The sequence below is a fragment of the Osmerus mordax genome, chromosome 16 (genome assembly GCF_038355195.1).
Source record: "Osmerus mordax isolate fOsmMor3 chromosome 16, fOsmMor3.pri, whole genome shotgun sequence".
In the NCBI taxonomy this organism is placed as follows: Eukaryota; Metazoa; Chordata; class Actinopteri; order Osmeriformes; family Osmeridae; genus Osmerus; species Osmerus mordax.
Genome location: NC_090065.1, coordinates 2,564,590 through 2,579,884, shown reverse-complemented (window position 1 = coordinate 2,579,884; position 15,295 = coordinate 2,564,590). Strand labels below are relative to the sequence as shown.

Sequence of the window (15,295 nt, the reverse complement as noted above, 5' to 3'; positions counted from 1 at the left end):
ATGCCTGTGTGTGTGTAGTGTGTGCCTGTGTGTGTAGTGTGTGTATGCATGCCTGTGTGTGTGTGTGTGTAGTGTGTGTGTGTCTTTACTAGATGCTGTGCCCCTTGATTGGACAGCAGGAGTGTAACTGCTGGCTCAACAGCAGAACCCACACAAGGCTCTGAAGCAGAGAGGAAGGAGAGCTGAGTCATGTGTTTTTACTTTGGTTTCCATGGGTACATCAGCATGAGTGTAACATATCCTCCACATCCACACACAGCTGTTTGATGCACTCTCCAGCAGTTCATTTGGAGTAGAGTAGAGTAGAAATGAATAGATTAGAGTAACTCTTTATTGATCCACTGGGGGATAATTGCTCTGTAACAGAAGCAGATGCAACAACAAAATGTGAATAAAAAGATGTGTTTCGCGGCTCTTAGACCAGGCCAAGACACCAAGTGTTGGCCTGCATTGTACAAGAAGGCTGTTATAATAATTTACTCAAGGACATTGTCCATCTGGAACAGTTCTTTAGGTCAGAGAGAACCTTTTAAGGTTCCCAACATCACCTCATAGAGTTGAAATGGGTTATCCCTGTTTTTGCAGAGGGTTCTATGACTGTTACAAATGGTTATGGCACCTGTACATCAACATAACTAACTTTTAGTTTACTGTTCATTCTGAAAATCTGTTTATGGGAATTTACAATAACTTTCATTCCAAAAGTAGGAATTTATCAGTGGACTGAGATTAAGAGCTGGAGTCAAATTTAAACCAGGGTTTCCCCCTTGTGACAAACATAGGAACTACAAAGGTCACTACAGGCGAGCTCAAGAAAAACACCATAGATAATTGTTGGTTTTGATGTCGAGTCCTACGGAATGTTGAAGTACATTCTAGAACAACATTCTAGAATTTTCATTAAAATACATGCAATGGAGTGTGGCTATTGCTCAGAAATGTTCTTATTGTGTGCACCTGTCTGATCCAGAGACAAAATATGTGCATTATTTTATAATATAACCCTTTAATTGTGACCACAACAATGAGATTAATCACTGGAAGACCACAAGACATTGGCGAAGGTGCTTAATTGGCTGTGTTCAAGGATGACATCTCAATTGTGAGGTTAGATTCTCTCTTGTGGGCATGTTCAAACAAAGGTTCAAACATTCCGGAATTGTCACCCTGCAGAGCCAGATCAACTGTAGGGGCTTCTAGAACTCAGAACTCTTTATATGTTCCAAGTGATCTATGGAAGATCAGATCACCATGACAATAAAAGCCTTTATCTTGACAGATGCAGGAAATATGTCAACACAGGATGCCGAATTCTAACATTCGAAACATGCGAAATCTGTTGAACAGACATTTGTCTGAGGAGCCTTAACCCTTCAGACTACATTTGTATTTTCTGGTTTTCCATCTTTCCCTATCACATTTATGACAGTTGAGAGCTAGCCAGGAGCATGGGTTTGTTTTCAAATGTAGGTGAGACAGCTTTTTTTAATGCCTGATGATGCAGCCATTAAATATGATTTTCTTCATAAAAAGACAGATATGTTGTTTCATGTCCCACCCATGTATAATGAAAGCTAAAAAAAACTGAATACTAGAAACCTGCAGTGTTATTCTCTGAAGGAAGTGGAAGGATGAGAAGGAAATGACCAGAGCTGTCTGAACCATAAGTGAGTTAACTTAGAACACTGACATATGGAATGTCGGAGACCTGGGGGTTCCACTGTTCCGGAGCCATTTCCATCAGGTAAAATTGTGCAACCCATCATTAACCCAAATTTTCTCTTTAAGGGTTGTGTCCAGTAAGGGTCCAGTTACTCCCTGCTGTCAGACCTTTGTGCCCTTTGGTGACCCCCTGCTGGGTTGCGGACTGGCCATCTGGACACCCCTTACCAGCTCCACAGGACACACACACTGGGGCAGAGATGGGGGGGGGGGATTGGAGACAGAAGCCAAAGTATTTGACAGTGTCTTAGTGGCATCTTGAATGTGGTCTGGAAGCCAACGGGTTACCGTCCAATCATACGCTTGTACACACACGTAGACAAGCACACAAAGATTAGCCTCGCTCTTAACACGGATTCCTCTAGCAACAAAGGGACTACTATTCAGTATTTTTAGATTTATGGGATATTACGGAAGTCAGGTGGCTGAGCGGTTAGGGAATTGGGCTAGTAATCAGAAGGTTGCCGGTTCGATTCTTGGCTGTGAAAAATGATGTTTTGTCATTGGGCAAGGCACTTCACCCTACTTACCTCAATTAAACCTACAGAATTCTCCTGACAGACTGCGTAAGGAGTGTCAAACATGTTTAGCACTAGGCATATTCACAGGCAGCTGGAGTGTGCTGTTACTGGGGAGTCAGGTGGCTGAGCGGTTAGGGAATCGTGCTAGTAATCAGAAGGTTGCCGGTTCAATTCTCGGCCGTGCAAAATGATGTTGTGTCATTGGGCATGGCACTTCACCCTACTTGCCTCGGGGGAATGTCCCTGTACTTACTGTAAGTCGCTCTGGATAAGAGCGTCTGCTAAATGACTAAATGTAAATATTAGTGTACCTTCTTCCACCTTGGCCCCAATGTGTGTGTGTGTTCAGTGGCTTCTAGGCAGCACTATGCACAGTGGCTCTTTGATATCAGCAGGCCTTGCTCAGAACAGCGTGACCTCACCTTGCATGCAAGGAAACAGATGGCAGCCCGAGAGCCAAAGAGAATCTCACTCCAAAAACGGTCTTTTTAATGTGTCCAGTTGGAAGCATTGAACCTGAATTATTATTATTTTTGTTCTTCTGGCCTTAGTTTTTCTCGAGTATAGTTTAAGTATCCTCTACACATCCATCGACGTACTCGCATAGCTATTATTAACCTTTGATGAAGAAATACTTAATGTAAGTTCAAGTCGGCCTTCACTTTTGTGATTTATTAATTGAAGTCATAAAAACAGCATGTCTGTTAAATAGTTAAGAGCTGCTGTAGCTATTCGGCCCTGTGGATACCGCTAAAGACAAATAAACGGACAAAACACATTTATTCTTGTGAATGATACTCGTAGGTCAGTCTAAGTACACATGTGTTAATCTCATAACATTCCGTTGAGTGAAATGACCAGACCCTGCTGTTCTGTGTAGAGTGTCGGTCTCGTGCAACACCACTAGATGGCGCTTTCAATTAGGAGGCCCAGGGGATAACGGTTTGTTAAATTCTGAAACGCGCAGTTTGATAACATATTTAGGCCTACATGTATGATTATATGTTAAGCCAAATTTAAGCACGAGTATGAAAGTGTAATCATTGGCACAGACATTTTGAAAGACTAAGGTGAAGTCTTTAATTACATGTCAATGGCTGTTGATATTGTAGAATAACTTAATAAGACTGTACTTAACATTTTTTATAAACAATTTTTGTTCGTTTTTTTGCATTAAATTAGGCTACTTAAAACTTGTTTTGGTAAATATTGTGGAGAGGCTTCGACTTATTACTTCGTGCCGTCTTCCTTTATGAACACTAAATAACTAAACTAATAAATAGTGTGATCAGGTTTAAGTCTTTTCTTTTATTACATGAAAGATTTAACACTTGTTCAAACAACTCATAATCCAAATGTGCTGGTCACTGTAGTTCTCTGACTAATCCTACACGCCCCGCCCCTCTGTAGTTTTTCCCCGGTGTCGAGTTGAAGACGCCGACTGCTTGGTCGACATTTTAGTACTGCATCATCGCGACTGACGTGGGAACTACGTGGGCAAAGACACGGGCTATCCACCCCTATTGTAATTAGTGACGATTCTGTCTACGTAAAACTCTGGTAAGTTATTGCATAGCTGTCGTATTCGACAGAAGTCAGAAAGCCGAGGGCTAGAGAGAGAGAGTGAAAGAGTACCAAGTTTACATTTATGCTCTATAAAACTTTCACTCGGAGAAATCAATCAAGTAGCCATACTGTAGCTAATCCTGATATATGGCCTCGCAGCCTTTGCTGCTGTAGGTTCATTTCCTTTCGCCTACCACACCTGAAATGTGGACGGCAGCTTTTTTGACATTTGTAAATAAGAACTGTGCTCCCAGAACATTCCCATGTTACTTTCTTAAATCGAAGTAAACTTGGTTATTTCTAAAATGTGTTGTTTGTTTGACAGTCGTATACTAGTCCACTTGATGATAATTAAACTTGTAAAGAAAGCCGTGCCATGAAACTGAAAGCTCATTATGTTCCTACACGCGACAGTAAGTCTTGCGCTACAGTTAGCACCATAAACCGTTGTTGTAAACAAAATATTGTTTCTATATCTTGAAGCATTTGCTATCCAGTTAGGCTACTTATTTGAACTTATACATATATCGGACTTGTGTCTACGTGGGTCTAAACTGTTTATGAAGTGTTAACAAAGGCAACTCTTGTCAGGAAATATGGCAAACGTTCACAGACGCGCTAACGCTACGTTTTGCAATTTGAAATTGAGGAAATGGATTGTGTCACACTTCCATGTTGTGATGAAATGGATACTGTACATCGTTATGACCAGTATCACGGACCTTATTTTTGTTACCGGACAATAATTTTCGTAAATCAACTGCCGTCAAATGTATTTGCTAGATGCGTACGTGACGTGACAGCCTGGGAACAAGTAAACAAGGGAAATAGTGTGAAAGGGACAACAATTTTGGTATAAACTTTACTAATATGAGTGTATTTACATCCATAAACTTAAAATGCCGTTTTATTTTCTGTTTATGTTCCATAAACATAACATTATTTGGGGGGACCAAAAATAATCAGACTTATACTTACATCCTTCACATTCAGTATTTGCCTGAAGTCAGTCACCCATTATCAGCTTATCTCCTGCTAACATGCTAGCTGTCACTCTTTTCATATGATAAAACACTTTCCATAACAACCGTCTGTAGATTTGACTCTTGTCAACTCTAGGACAATAACATCAAGTTGACTAAGTCTACAATACATCATCGAGCGTTGTGAGGTATCAAACCGGTGTCACCCTGTATAACAGTTAGGTCTGTTTGTTTGGTCTAAAGGTTTGGTTTTGAGCTGTTAGTGTTCAAACCATCAACCTAATTGGTATCCCCCGACCCCGCTGTGTTGCTAATTAATAGAGGGGACGTTTCAATGGTCTCTTGACATTGGAACGGATTTGCCCCTCCCCCACTTCCTGTCCCTAAATGGGCTGTTGACATCACTTCCTTCCTGTCCTCCAGCTGTCCAATGACCATGGAGATGGTGTCTTCCCGGCAGGATGGCAGCATGAGTGATGACATGTCTGACGACGAGGGGAGTCAGAGCGATACCAGCTCAACCACCCCCGCTCACTCTCAGGTACGAGCACACACACACACACACACACACACACACACACACACACACACACACACACACACACACACACACACACACACTGAGGTACGAGCTCACACTCACACACACACACACCCCTGAGGTACGAGCTCACACACACACACACCCCTGAGGTACGAGCTCACACACACACACCTGAGGTACAAGCTCACACACACACACCTGAGGTACGAGCGCACACACACAGAACGAGAGTTATCCTCGCTCCACTACCCGTCGACCGTTCCCGGTTATCGTTACCGTCACCACGACTGTAGAGAGTTGACTTGGTGCTGTGTTTCTTCAGGTGACGGTGAGCTCGGGGACTCTGGGGGACTCCACTGGGGTCACCCTGGTGCAGCTGGCCGACGGGCAGACCATCCAGCTTCAGGGCGTCATCCAGGCCCCCCAGGCCTCCGTCATCCAGCCACCCCAGGTCCAGGATGTCCCAGGATCTGAAATGGTTTTCCAAATGTTTTATTTTACTTTAAATGGTTCACTGACCTGTTCTTTTTTGTCGTTGCTTCTGTGCAGACATCCACAGGGGGGGGTCTCGAAGATGGGGAACCAGATACTATAGACACTCAGAAGAGGAGAGAGATCCTGTCAAGACGTCCATCTTACCGGTACGGTTTGGTGGAGTTTAAAGGAATTAAGACATGCAGGTGTTAACCCCTTCAAAGATCAAACCTACCTCCATCCTCTGGGTTATGGAATACTTGATTGGGAATAATATTTGGTATTGGTTATGGTCATTCCTTGTAATTTCTGCCCCCAAAGGAGATATCAGATGGAAATACTGTCAGTGCATGGTTGCTGTCTAGTATAGGAGTGCTGACGTTAACAGTGCCTATATGGCTGCTCCTGTCACCATCCTCAGGTGGTCAGACTCTGCTCTCTAATGTTTCTATCTTCATTGGCTCTCCTCTCTTTCTCTGCGTAAGACCTCATTAAAAAGGAACTGAGAGTGAAATCTTACAAAGAACCTTTTTTTTTAATGTTTAACGTTATCTCCACGTTCTATTTCAAGGAGGTTTTGTGAGAATCATTTTTTCTTTTTTTATCCTCCTCTTCCTCAATTTTAGAAAAATCCTCAACGAGCTGTCTTCAGACTCGCCGGCGGTGGCCCGGATCGAGGAGGAGAAGGCTGAGGAGGAGGCTGCAGCGGCCAGCCTGGCCTCGGCCCCAGTCCCGACCTCCATCTACCAGACCAGCTCAGGACAATACAGTGAGTCTCCCACTCAAGCCTCGACGAGTCTCCACATCCGGTTTCACAACACGTGATCACCTGGTTCCTCGAGTTCCACCTGTTTCCTTTGCCTTTTGGATCAGGACCCAATCTGTGTGTGTGTGTGTGTGTGTGTTGGTGTATGTTTAGAACTAGACAGAGATGGCAAAAGCACAAAAAAACACACTCATGTAGAAGCACAGATACTCAAAACCTTTTTTCGAAAATATTTTTGCAACCTTTCACAACATTTTTTTAATTTTTTTGTGCAACCTTTCAAAAAGTTTTAGAAAATATTTGGAAAACCTTAAGAAACTTTTTTTTTCGAAAAACATATATAGGGGCGCTCCGGATAAGTGCGCATACCATGTAGGCTGAGGCCTTACAGCAGAACCCAGAAACCTGGGTTAGAATCCAGCCCGGGGCCTTTGCTGCATGTCTTCTCCCTTCTCTCTCCTCCTGCCTTTCCTGTCCCTCTTCACTTAGAAACTGTCCAAAAAAGAATGAAAAACGTATAAAAAAGAAAGAACTATAAACACACAGGACCAAAAGATCGTCTCTACATGCCACAAAAATCATATCCAGACCCCCAGACCTAACCCTCTCCTCCTGGGCACCCCTCCACAGTTGCCATCACCCAGGGCGGAGCCATCCAGCTGGCCAGCCCAGGCAGCGTAGGCCTCCAGGGAGGCCAGACCCTGACCATGTCCAGCTCAGCCACCCCCCAGGCCGGGGCCACCATCCTGCAGTACGCCACCCAGCCGGGAGACTCTCCCCAGCAGTTCTACATGCAGGGGGGCCAGGTGGTCATTCAAGGTAGGCCGCGCTGGGTTCTTAAAAGGGACAGGCCACCCCAAAAGTGTTTGTGGTATGTGTGTGGGGGATTTTGAGAAGTATTACTGAGTTTTTTTGGGGGGGTTGATTGAATATACGGGAAGTATTCTTTAGAAATCATAAACTTTTTCACGGCGCAGGACCGGCGGTCTGTAACATTCACGTTTAGTCATTTAGCAGACGCTCTTATCCAGAGCGACTTACAGTAAGAACAGGAACATTCCCCCGAGGCAAGTAGGGTGAAGTGCCTTGCCCAAGGACTCAACATCATTTTGCACGGCCGAGAATTGAACTGTCAACCTTCTGATTACTAGCCCGATTCCCTAACCGCTCAGCCACCTGACTCCCCAGTAACAGCACACTCCAGCTGCCTGTGAATGTGCCTAGTGCTAAACATGTTTGACACTCCTTACGCAGTCTGTCAGGAGAATTCTGTAGGTTTAATTGAGGTAATGTGATTGGTTACTGGTCTGGCAGGGTGGAACTCCAGGCGTGGGCTAAATCTCCCAGCGCTCGTCCCTCGAAAGCATCAGACTCAAGATTGACTTTGGATCTCTGTTCTTCCTCAGTTTTGTGGAATATACAATGCATTTGCACACCTATACAAACTTTATATACATATCATTTATATATATGTATGTTTTGTAAATCCCTTTTCCATATGAAAAACAAGGAATCTATTATCAGTGGCAGGTGAAGTAAATGAAAAACAGTTTTTAATACATTTCAACACATTGTAAGTGTAAGTATCCATAATTAGCCCATTTCATAACAGCCTGTTTCCCAAAGTTTAGGATTAAAAGGCTTAATGACATAAACAAAATCATAAAACCACACACAGCTTAAATCAGAGTGTGTGTGTGTCTTTTCACCGGGCACAATATCCTCTTGTTTGTCGTGCGTCTCTCGAGTTGCGTCACAAGGTCTATTAATACACCTACGCCCCACCCCCTCCCCACCCCCTCCTCTCCCTCCCTCCTCTCCCCACCCCCTCCTCTCCCTTCCTCCTCTCCCTGTAGCTCCAGAACAGCACTAAGTACAGAGGGAGAGGAGAGGGAGAGGAGAGGGAGAGGAGAGGGAGGGGAGAGAGAGGGGGAGGGGAGAGTAAGAGGGAGGGGGAGGAAGCAGAAGGGGAGGGGCTAAAAGCGTGTCCTCCTGACTTCAGCAGCCAGCCAGTGATGTCATTGTGATGTCAATGTCCTTAATTGTAATCTTGTGCAAAGTTGATGGGTGACCATTCCACACACAGAGAGTCAAAGAGAGGGTCCAGTGTGATACAGAACAGCAGGGTGATCGTGAGAATATTCTGGCTCTGGACAACTGGAATTTAGTAATGGCTGTAACTGGGGATGAGACTGAATCAGGTAGGTTTGTGTGTCTGTCTCAGGGCTTCTCATTGGTCGAGTTTAGAGATGATAATGCTGTAACGCGGAAAGGAAAGTTGTATGTGGTGGGCTGTCTGGCTTCACTGCTGTTGTTAGTCTGTGTACAGTAGCAGTAGATGTATTGTGTGAGATTTCCTGCAGTGTTTCTGGAACACACCTGGCTTGTTGTTGCACTTATCATTGAAGATTGGATAATTCTTAGATTATGTAGTCTTTGTGGGGTTTTACAACAATTTTATCTCTGCTTTTCAAAGACTTTAAAATTGTACATGGTTAAAATATTTAAACTGTAAATGTATGTGGGCACTGGAGTTTGTAAGGTTGCAACAGAATTCAACTTGCAAAAAGTATGAAATAGATTCAGTCTTCTCCTTTGATAAGGAATATCTAGACACAACTGTTGATTGAACAAGATGTTTGGTTTGCTTGTTCAATCATGTTCCTGTCTAGCTTTCTCTCTCACACAATCTCTCTCTCTTTCCCTCTGTCACTTCCTCTCTGTTCTCTTTCCTGCTCTCTCTCTCGCTTTCCCTCCATCTCTTTCACTTTCCTTTTCCCTGTCTCTCTTTCTGTCCTTTGATCTTTTTCTTCCCCTCTTTCTCTTCCTCCCTTTCTCTCCTTTCCCTGACTCTCTCTCTCCTTCTCCCCGTCTCTCTCTTTCTTCCTTCTTGACTTTAGCTCTTCCCTGTTCCATCCCTCTTTTTTCTCACCTTCTGTTTCTCCCACTCTCCATCTGCTCTCTCTCTGTATCTCTCTCTCTCTCTCTCTCTCTCTCTCTCTCTCTCTCTGTATATCCCTCTCTTCTACTCTCTCTCTCTCTCTCTCTCTCTCTCTCTTAGTGTCTATCTCTCTCTTTCTCTCTGAAATACCTCGGGGTGGTTCAGTAGCGGGGGAGGGGTGGTGTGCGCTGGCAACATTTGACGTCACCCTGGTTTCCTGGAACATGAACCGGGCGGGGAAATGAGAATGCAAAACCAAGCGAGCGAGACGTACCATTGACGTCAGCGTCAGGGGGGGGGGAAGGGAGGGGGTCACGCTGTGATCACTCTCTCACACACGCATGCACACTCACATACAGACAGACAGAGCTCTCAGTGATAGAGAACGAGAACACCAGCTTAGTCATACACAGAGAGAGGGAGCGAGGGAGGGAGAGGGAGGGAGAGGCGGAGCTGCAGTGTGCAGTCAGTCAGATATGCAAGCCGCTGCTTGCTGAGGTCTGCGCTCATACGGAATATCTTCTTGGAAAGGACATTTTTATTTTCAAATATTTTTTTGGGGGGGGGGGGGGGGGGGGATCTGTGTCATATAATATCACGTTAATAATATTTTTCCCTCAACATTAGTTGTTTTTGGGGGGGAGCGATGTTTAAGGAGGGGGATGTTTAAGGGGGGGGGGGGGGGGGGGGTTTAAAGGTCTCTGATGAGAGGGAAGACCTAACTCCTCCCTCTGTCCTGGATGCTGTATATAGTAGTTTTCTGCCCGGTAACTAGATCAGGCAAATAGTATCAACCAAACAGTATTACCTCAGACGCTGAGCCCCTCTCTCTTTCTCCTACCCTTCCAGGCAAAGGCCCTTTTTAATGAAAACCTAATAATATTGAGCGAGTGTCGGGTTACGTAACCCGTTGCTTTGGTTTGTGTTGTCGTCATTTCCTCCTTTTCAGTAAACCAATCAGTGAAAGTAATTGTAATTTCGTTACCGTTGTTCAGAGTGATTGTCTGTCAGACCCGGTTAGGTCAAAGCCCATTGGCTAAGCTGTTGTTATTGGGCAGGGTCAAGGCTTATATATGCTTCTGCGTTTTTCGAAAAACGGACACATGGGAACGCCCTCTTCTCCGAGGAACGCCCTCTACGAGCTCTCCGTCAGCCCTCGGAGAGCCCCGGAGAGCTCGACGTGCACCTCCTGAATTTTCTAACTATCCGTCGTGAGCTACGGAGACTCCCTTGGCTGTGATTGGTCAGAATTAAGAATCGCTTGCGTCAGGGGCGGGGTTGCCGGGATAAACAGGACGAACAGAATCCTTTGTAAGTTTTCACAATTCATATTTCAGCTAAACAGTACATGTAAATCAGTATCTGAATTAAAATGTGACGAGAAATGGGCAGTGTAGTTGCTGAAAATGTTCGTATTTTATTGATGAAACGGCTAATTTGTAAATTTGCTCCGACTTCTCGATAACCTAGGTAAATAAACACTCCACGACGATTTACAAAAAAACTTTGCGCCACCTACTATTCTGGCGGTGAATTGTTTTCAGCACCCACAGCCTACGGAGAACCATAAACGCAGTCTATCCGTCCGTATCCGTGCGTATCCGTGCGCCCGCCCATCCGTAAACGGAGACGCAGAAGCATATTGCGGCCTTAAGAGGTAAAGGTTTATTGTCCTCTGAGTGTTCTGTGTACTTAGAAGCCAGACTGACTGAGCAAACAGCAAAATGGAACACTTCCTCATCTGCTAACTGCTATCGCCATTGTGTAACACCCTTTGACTCTCTGTCAACTTGTTTTCAAGGCAGTCGAATTTAGGCCGTCTCTTGTCTGTCAACTTGTATAATTTCTGTAGATGTTCACTGGATATTCTTAGTTGGATCATTAGAAAGTGAAAATCTGGCCTTATTTGTACCCTCTGTGTGCTCTATAACCCTTTAATCTGTCTGCTCTATAACCCTCCATATCTATCTGATGTATAACCCTCTGTCTGTCTGCTCTATAACCCTCCATATCTATCTGATCTATAACCCTCTATATCTATCTGATCTATAACCCTCTATATCTATCTGATCTATAACCCTCTATATCTATCTGCTCTATAACCCTCCATATCTATCTGATCTATAACCCTCTATATCTATCTGATCTATAACCCTCTATATCTGTCTGATCTATAACCCTGTCTGACCTATAACCCTGTCTGATTTATAACCCTGTCTGATCTATAACCCTGTCTGCCTCCTCCCTCCAGCTGCCACCGGAGACATGCCTGCGTACCAGCTGCGTTCCCCCACCTCAGGGCTGCCTCAGGGGCTGGTGATGGCCTCCTCGCCTGGCTCCCTCCACAGCCCCCCGGTGCATACGGAGGAAGTCACACGCAAGAGGGAGGTCCGCCTCATGAAGAACAGGTAGAAATATACATTATTTTTTTCTTCTTTTTTTTTGAGGCCTTGCAAAATGTCTGTCGGTCAGTGATGTGGTTTTTTACTTCCGTTGTTATGTTTTTGGCAAAGGAACCTCAAATTTGTGTTTTTCTGTTCTGTTGTTTTTTTTCGAAATCCTAACCCACCGGGATGGATGAGATTGATGAATTATTATTTATAGGATCTGACCAGCGTTTTTGTTAGCTTCCAGAACATACCCAAAGGCTTTAGCTCTGAGGCCTAACGCTGTCTTGCTACACTCAGTGGACTGTCAAACCACGTCCGTCACACAGGACTGTGATCCGTGAAGACTCTTGAGTTGTGATTGTTATAGATTTTGCGAAGACATCGTCCGTGTGCCTTTTATCACACTCTTCTACATTCTCACACTCTTTGTTCCTCTGTTCTGTCATTTCTCCAGGGAGGCTGCGAGAGAGTGCCGCCGGAAAAAGAAAGAGTACGTCAAGTGTCTGGAGAACCGTGTGGCGGTCCTGGAGAACCAGAACAAGACCCTTATAGAGGAACTCAAAGCACTAAAAGACATCTACTGCCATAAAACTGAATAACCAACGTGTGAGCTATCTGACCAGAGGCTCTCACTCAGAGGAAACAAAGCACAAATGAGAGCAGTTTACAGACTTCTGGATGGGGGATTAAAAAAAAGTTATTGATAAAAGCAAAAACTAAACTAAACAACAACAAAAAATTGAAACATACTCTGGGACAACTACTACTTTCAGCTGTCTGTGTTTGTTGTGTCCCTGCTAGCTCAGGTCCTGGTTGTGCAGATGCTACAGTACGTCGACTGTTGGGTTGTGGCTCGCTGTAGGCTTGAGCTCGCCGGGCTAACAAGCCCGCAGTCGGCCCTGCTCCTCGCTCGCTAGGGTTAGGTTGAGGTCACGCTCGCTTCCACCGTCGGCCTCGCTGGGGGAAGTTGGCAAACCATGAGAGTTGAGGAAGTGGAGGAAGAGGAAGTCAAGGTGCTTCCTGTTAGGGTGCCACTCGTCACAGAGCTGGACATGCTGAGGACCGAGCCTTTCTGTTATCAACCTTTTTGTCTTTTTTTTTTTCCTGAAGGAAGGAAGTGCACAGAAACTCACCAGCAAGCCAAAGTAGAGTCACACGAGAGTTTGTCTGCTCCCATGTCTTTAGTGTGCGATACATTCCTGGAAACCTGCGAGTCCTGCTTTAACACATTGCTTCTTTCTGGTGGAGTAGGGTGTTCTAAAGGTGAATTCACTTTTTCAATTGTTCAGTTGAACACTGTCGTCAACTAATTAGTTTTTTTATACTGATAGGTCAGAAAAAGTGGTCTGTAACCAACAGTTGTTTTTAACAAGTGGCCAAGCCGATGTTTAGAGCAAAATGTTGCCCACAAAAGAAGTCAACCACAAAATATTCAAGACCAGGAGTTTAATGTGAAAAAGATCATCTATTATCACCTTTACATGTCTGGCCATGAGGAATGTGCTCTGGAAGGCTGTTTGATAGGGACTGAATCTTGTAACATGTATATATATTGTAACATGTATGTATCTTGTAACAGGACTGTAAAGTGGCTGCAAGTGCAGGAAATATTGATGTTTGGTTCTTTTGTGGGTTTTTTGTATAGGAGTCATCTGAACAGCTGGTTAGGGTTAGAGAACTAGTTGTAAAATGTTTTGTTTAAAGGTTATTGCCAATGTTTTTTGACTATTATAATTATGCACTTGCAAAACTCTTTCAGCCCATGCAAGTATATCATGTTGAGGCACGTTACTTATTTTGAATTTTCATATAAGGCTTTAATGTCTGTGTACAGAATTGCTAGTGTGTGTTTGGCCAGTGGGCTTTGAATACAAGGGATGCATTTGATTTTAACTCTTAACTTTTGACCAAAGTCAGTTCTTCAGGTGTTGACTTCTAGGTTTTCAGAAGACGACCACTTTGATTAGGTTATCTCTTAAAAACAGCTGTTCTCTCTGTGAGTATTCCCTGCTGTAGTCGACACATTTTACAAACTATTTTGTTTATCAAATAAAATTTATAAAATGAGATGGGAACGGTATGTTATTTTATTAGTATTTTTTTTTTACCAAACCACCATGCCTCGCATCATAAAGATGTTATAAGCAGGAGATTCTTCTTTTGATAATGACCCATTCTAGGTTTTTCAAACATATTAGTTATAACTACTTGTATCTCTTCGGATCCCCCCCCTGCATTGCATTGCCTCTCATTTCCAGATATTGTTGTGTGACGTGACCGTTACGGTAAGGGATATTTGGGCCACTAACATCGAAGTTGGTTATGTTTCTGTGCTGCCTGGGGTGATAAGGGCCAGCTCCCACTCAACGATGCATGATATTTTCCTGTTATCCAGTCATTAAAATCCTCCTTGGCTTCCACAGATTGCAGAGCAGAGCTGCATATGACGTGGATTTGTCTCCCGGGAGGCTCTGAGCTAAGGCATTGTAATGTAGAACATCTATAGGACCAAAGCGTTACCTTGACAAAGGTGTAGGCTGTGATAATTAGTGTCTGTGTGCTATTTGAGGAAAAATACTTTTGTGTGTGACAAAATGAAAGGCATACGCACATACACTGTAATTCTTTGTTCCATAATACCTTTATAAAGTTGTGCTGGTGCACCAACCCTGTCTATAAACTGGTTTCTCTAGTGTATACAGAAAGGCATCATTGCTGTAAGTCAAGACAGTGTTCTCTTCAGAATGAATGGTTTGGAATGTGGGGCCTGGAACTCCGTGAGCAAACATTCTGTTCTGACATCTTTTCTCACTATGACATCATCCGGCCTGTTGTTGTTATTCCCTGTGGAAAGTCTAAACACAGCCCTTTACCCAACTGCCTCAAAGGCTCTGTTGCGATGGCTGCAGATTGTAAACATAGCAACAAAGATGGCCATGATGACACTACATTATCAAATCCCTCTGATTATATTTTGACACATTGGTGTAGAATCTGATTTTATCAAAAGCCAGGAAAGGAGAAAAAACTCCTGTTCTATGAACACGCCCAAACTAGGAGGGGGAAGTCAAAATGCTTAGGATTGATGTGTAGTCTATGTTTAATATTTCATAAGTACAGCATTGCAACATCTTCCATGAACTTCTTCCTGTGGTTGCAGTGGAAATTTCCACCGCAAGACAAGACGCCCCCTCGCGGTGAGCGAGACTGAAACACGGTGGGCTGGCGTTCGGGCCTCACCCTTCCGTACCAACTGAGCCATACTGACACCTAGTGGACAGGATATAGTATCGCACCTCAAAACACGGTTTCTTACACGCAGTAAGAAATTAACAAATGTAAGGTTCAAAATATTTGCTTTGTTAGTTATTATATGGAGCTTTTATAA

At 43.9% G+C, this 15,295-nt stretch overlaps 1 protein-coding gene across 5 annotated transcripts; it reads left to right on the top strand.

Moving 5' to 3' along the window:
* The first annotated feature begins 3,702 nt into the window (after positions 1-3,702).
* On the top strand, positions 3,703-13,974 carry crema (cAMP responsive element modulator a). 5 transcript variants are annotated; one of them, XM_067253974.1, is made up of 8 exons: positions 3,786-3,803; positions 5,216-5,333; positions 5,659-5,787; positions 5,886-5,977; positions 6,437-6,579; positions 7,207-7,395; positions 11,769-11,925; positions 12,362-13,974. In XM_067253974.1, exons 2-8 carry the CDS (start codon positions 5,223-5,225, stop codon positions 12,504-12,506), a joined length of 966 nt encoding a protein of 321 aa, XP_067110075.1. In that variant the 5' UTR covers positions 3,786-3,803; positions 5,216-5,222; the 3' UTR covers positions 12,507-13,974. The 5 variants fall into 5 exon arrangements, with proteins under 5 accessions (XP_067110074.1, XP_067110075.1, XP_067110073.1 ...); XM_067253972.1 differs by lacking the exon at positions 3,786-3,803 and adding an exon at positions 4,206-4,222; XM_067253971.1 differs by lacking the exon at positions 3,786-3,803 and adding an exon at positions 4,644-4,662.
* Positions 13,975-15,295: the final 1,321 nt, after the last annotated feature.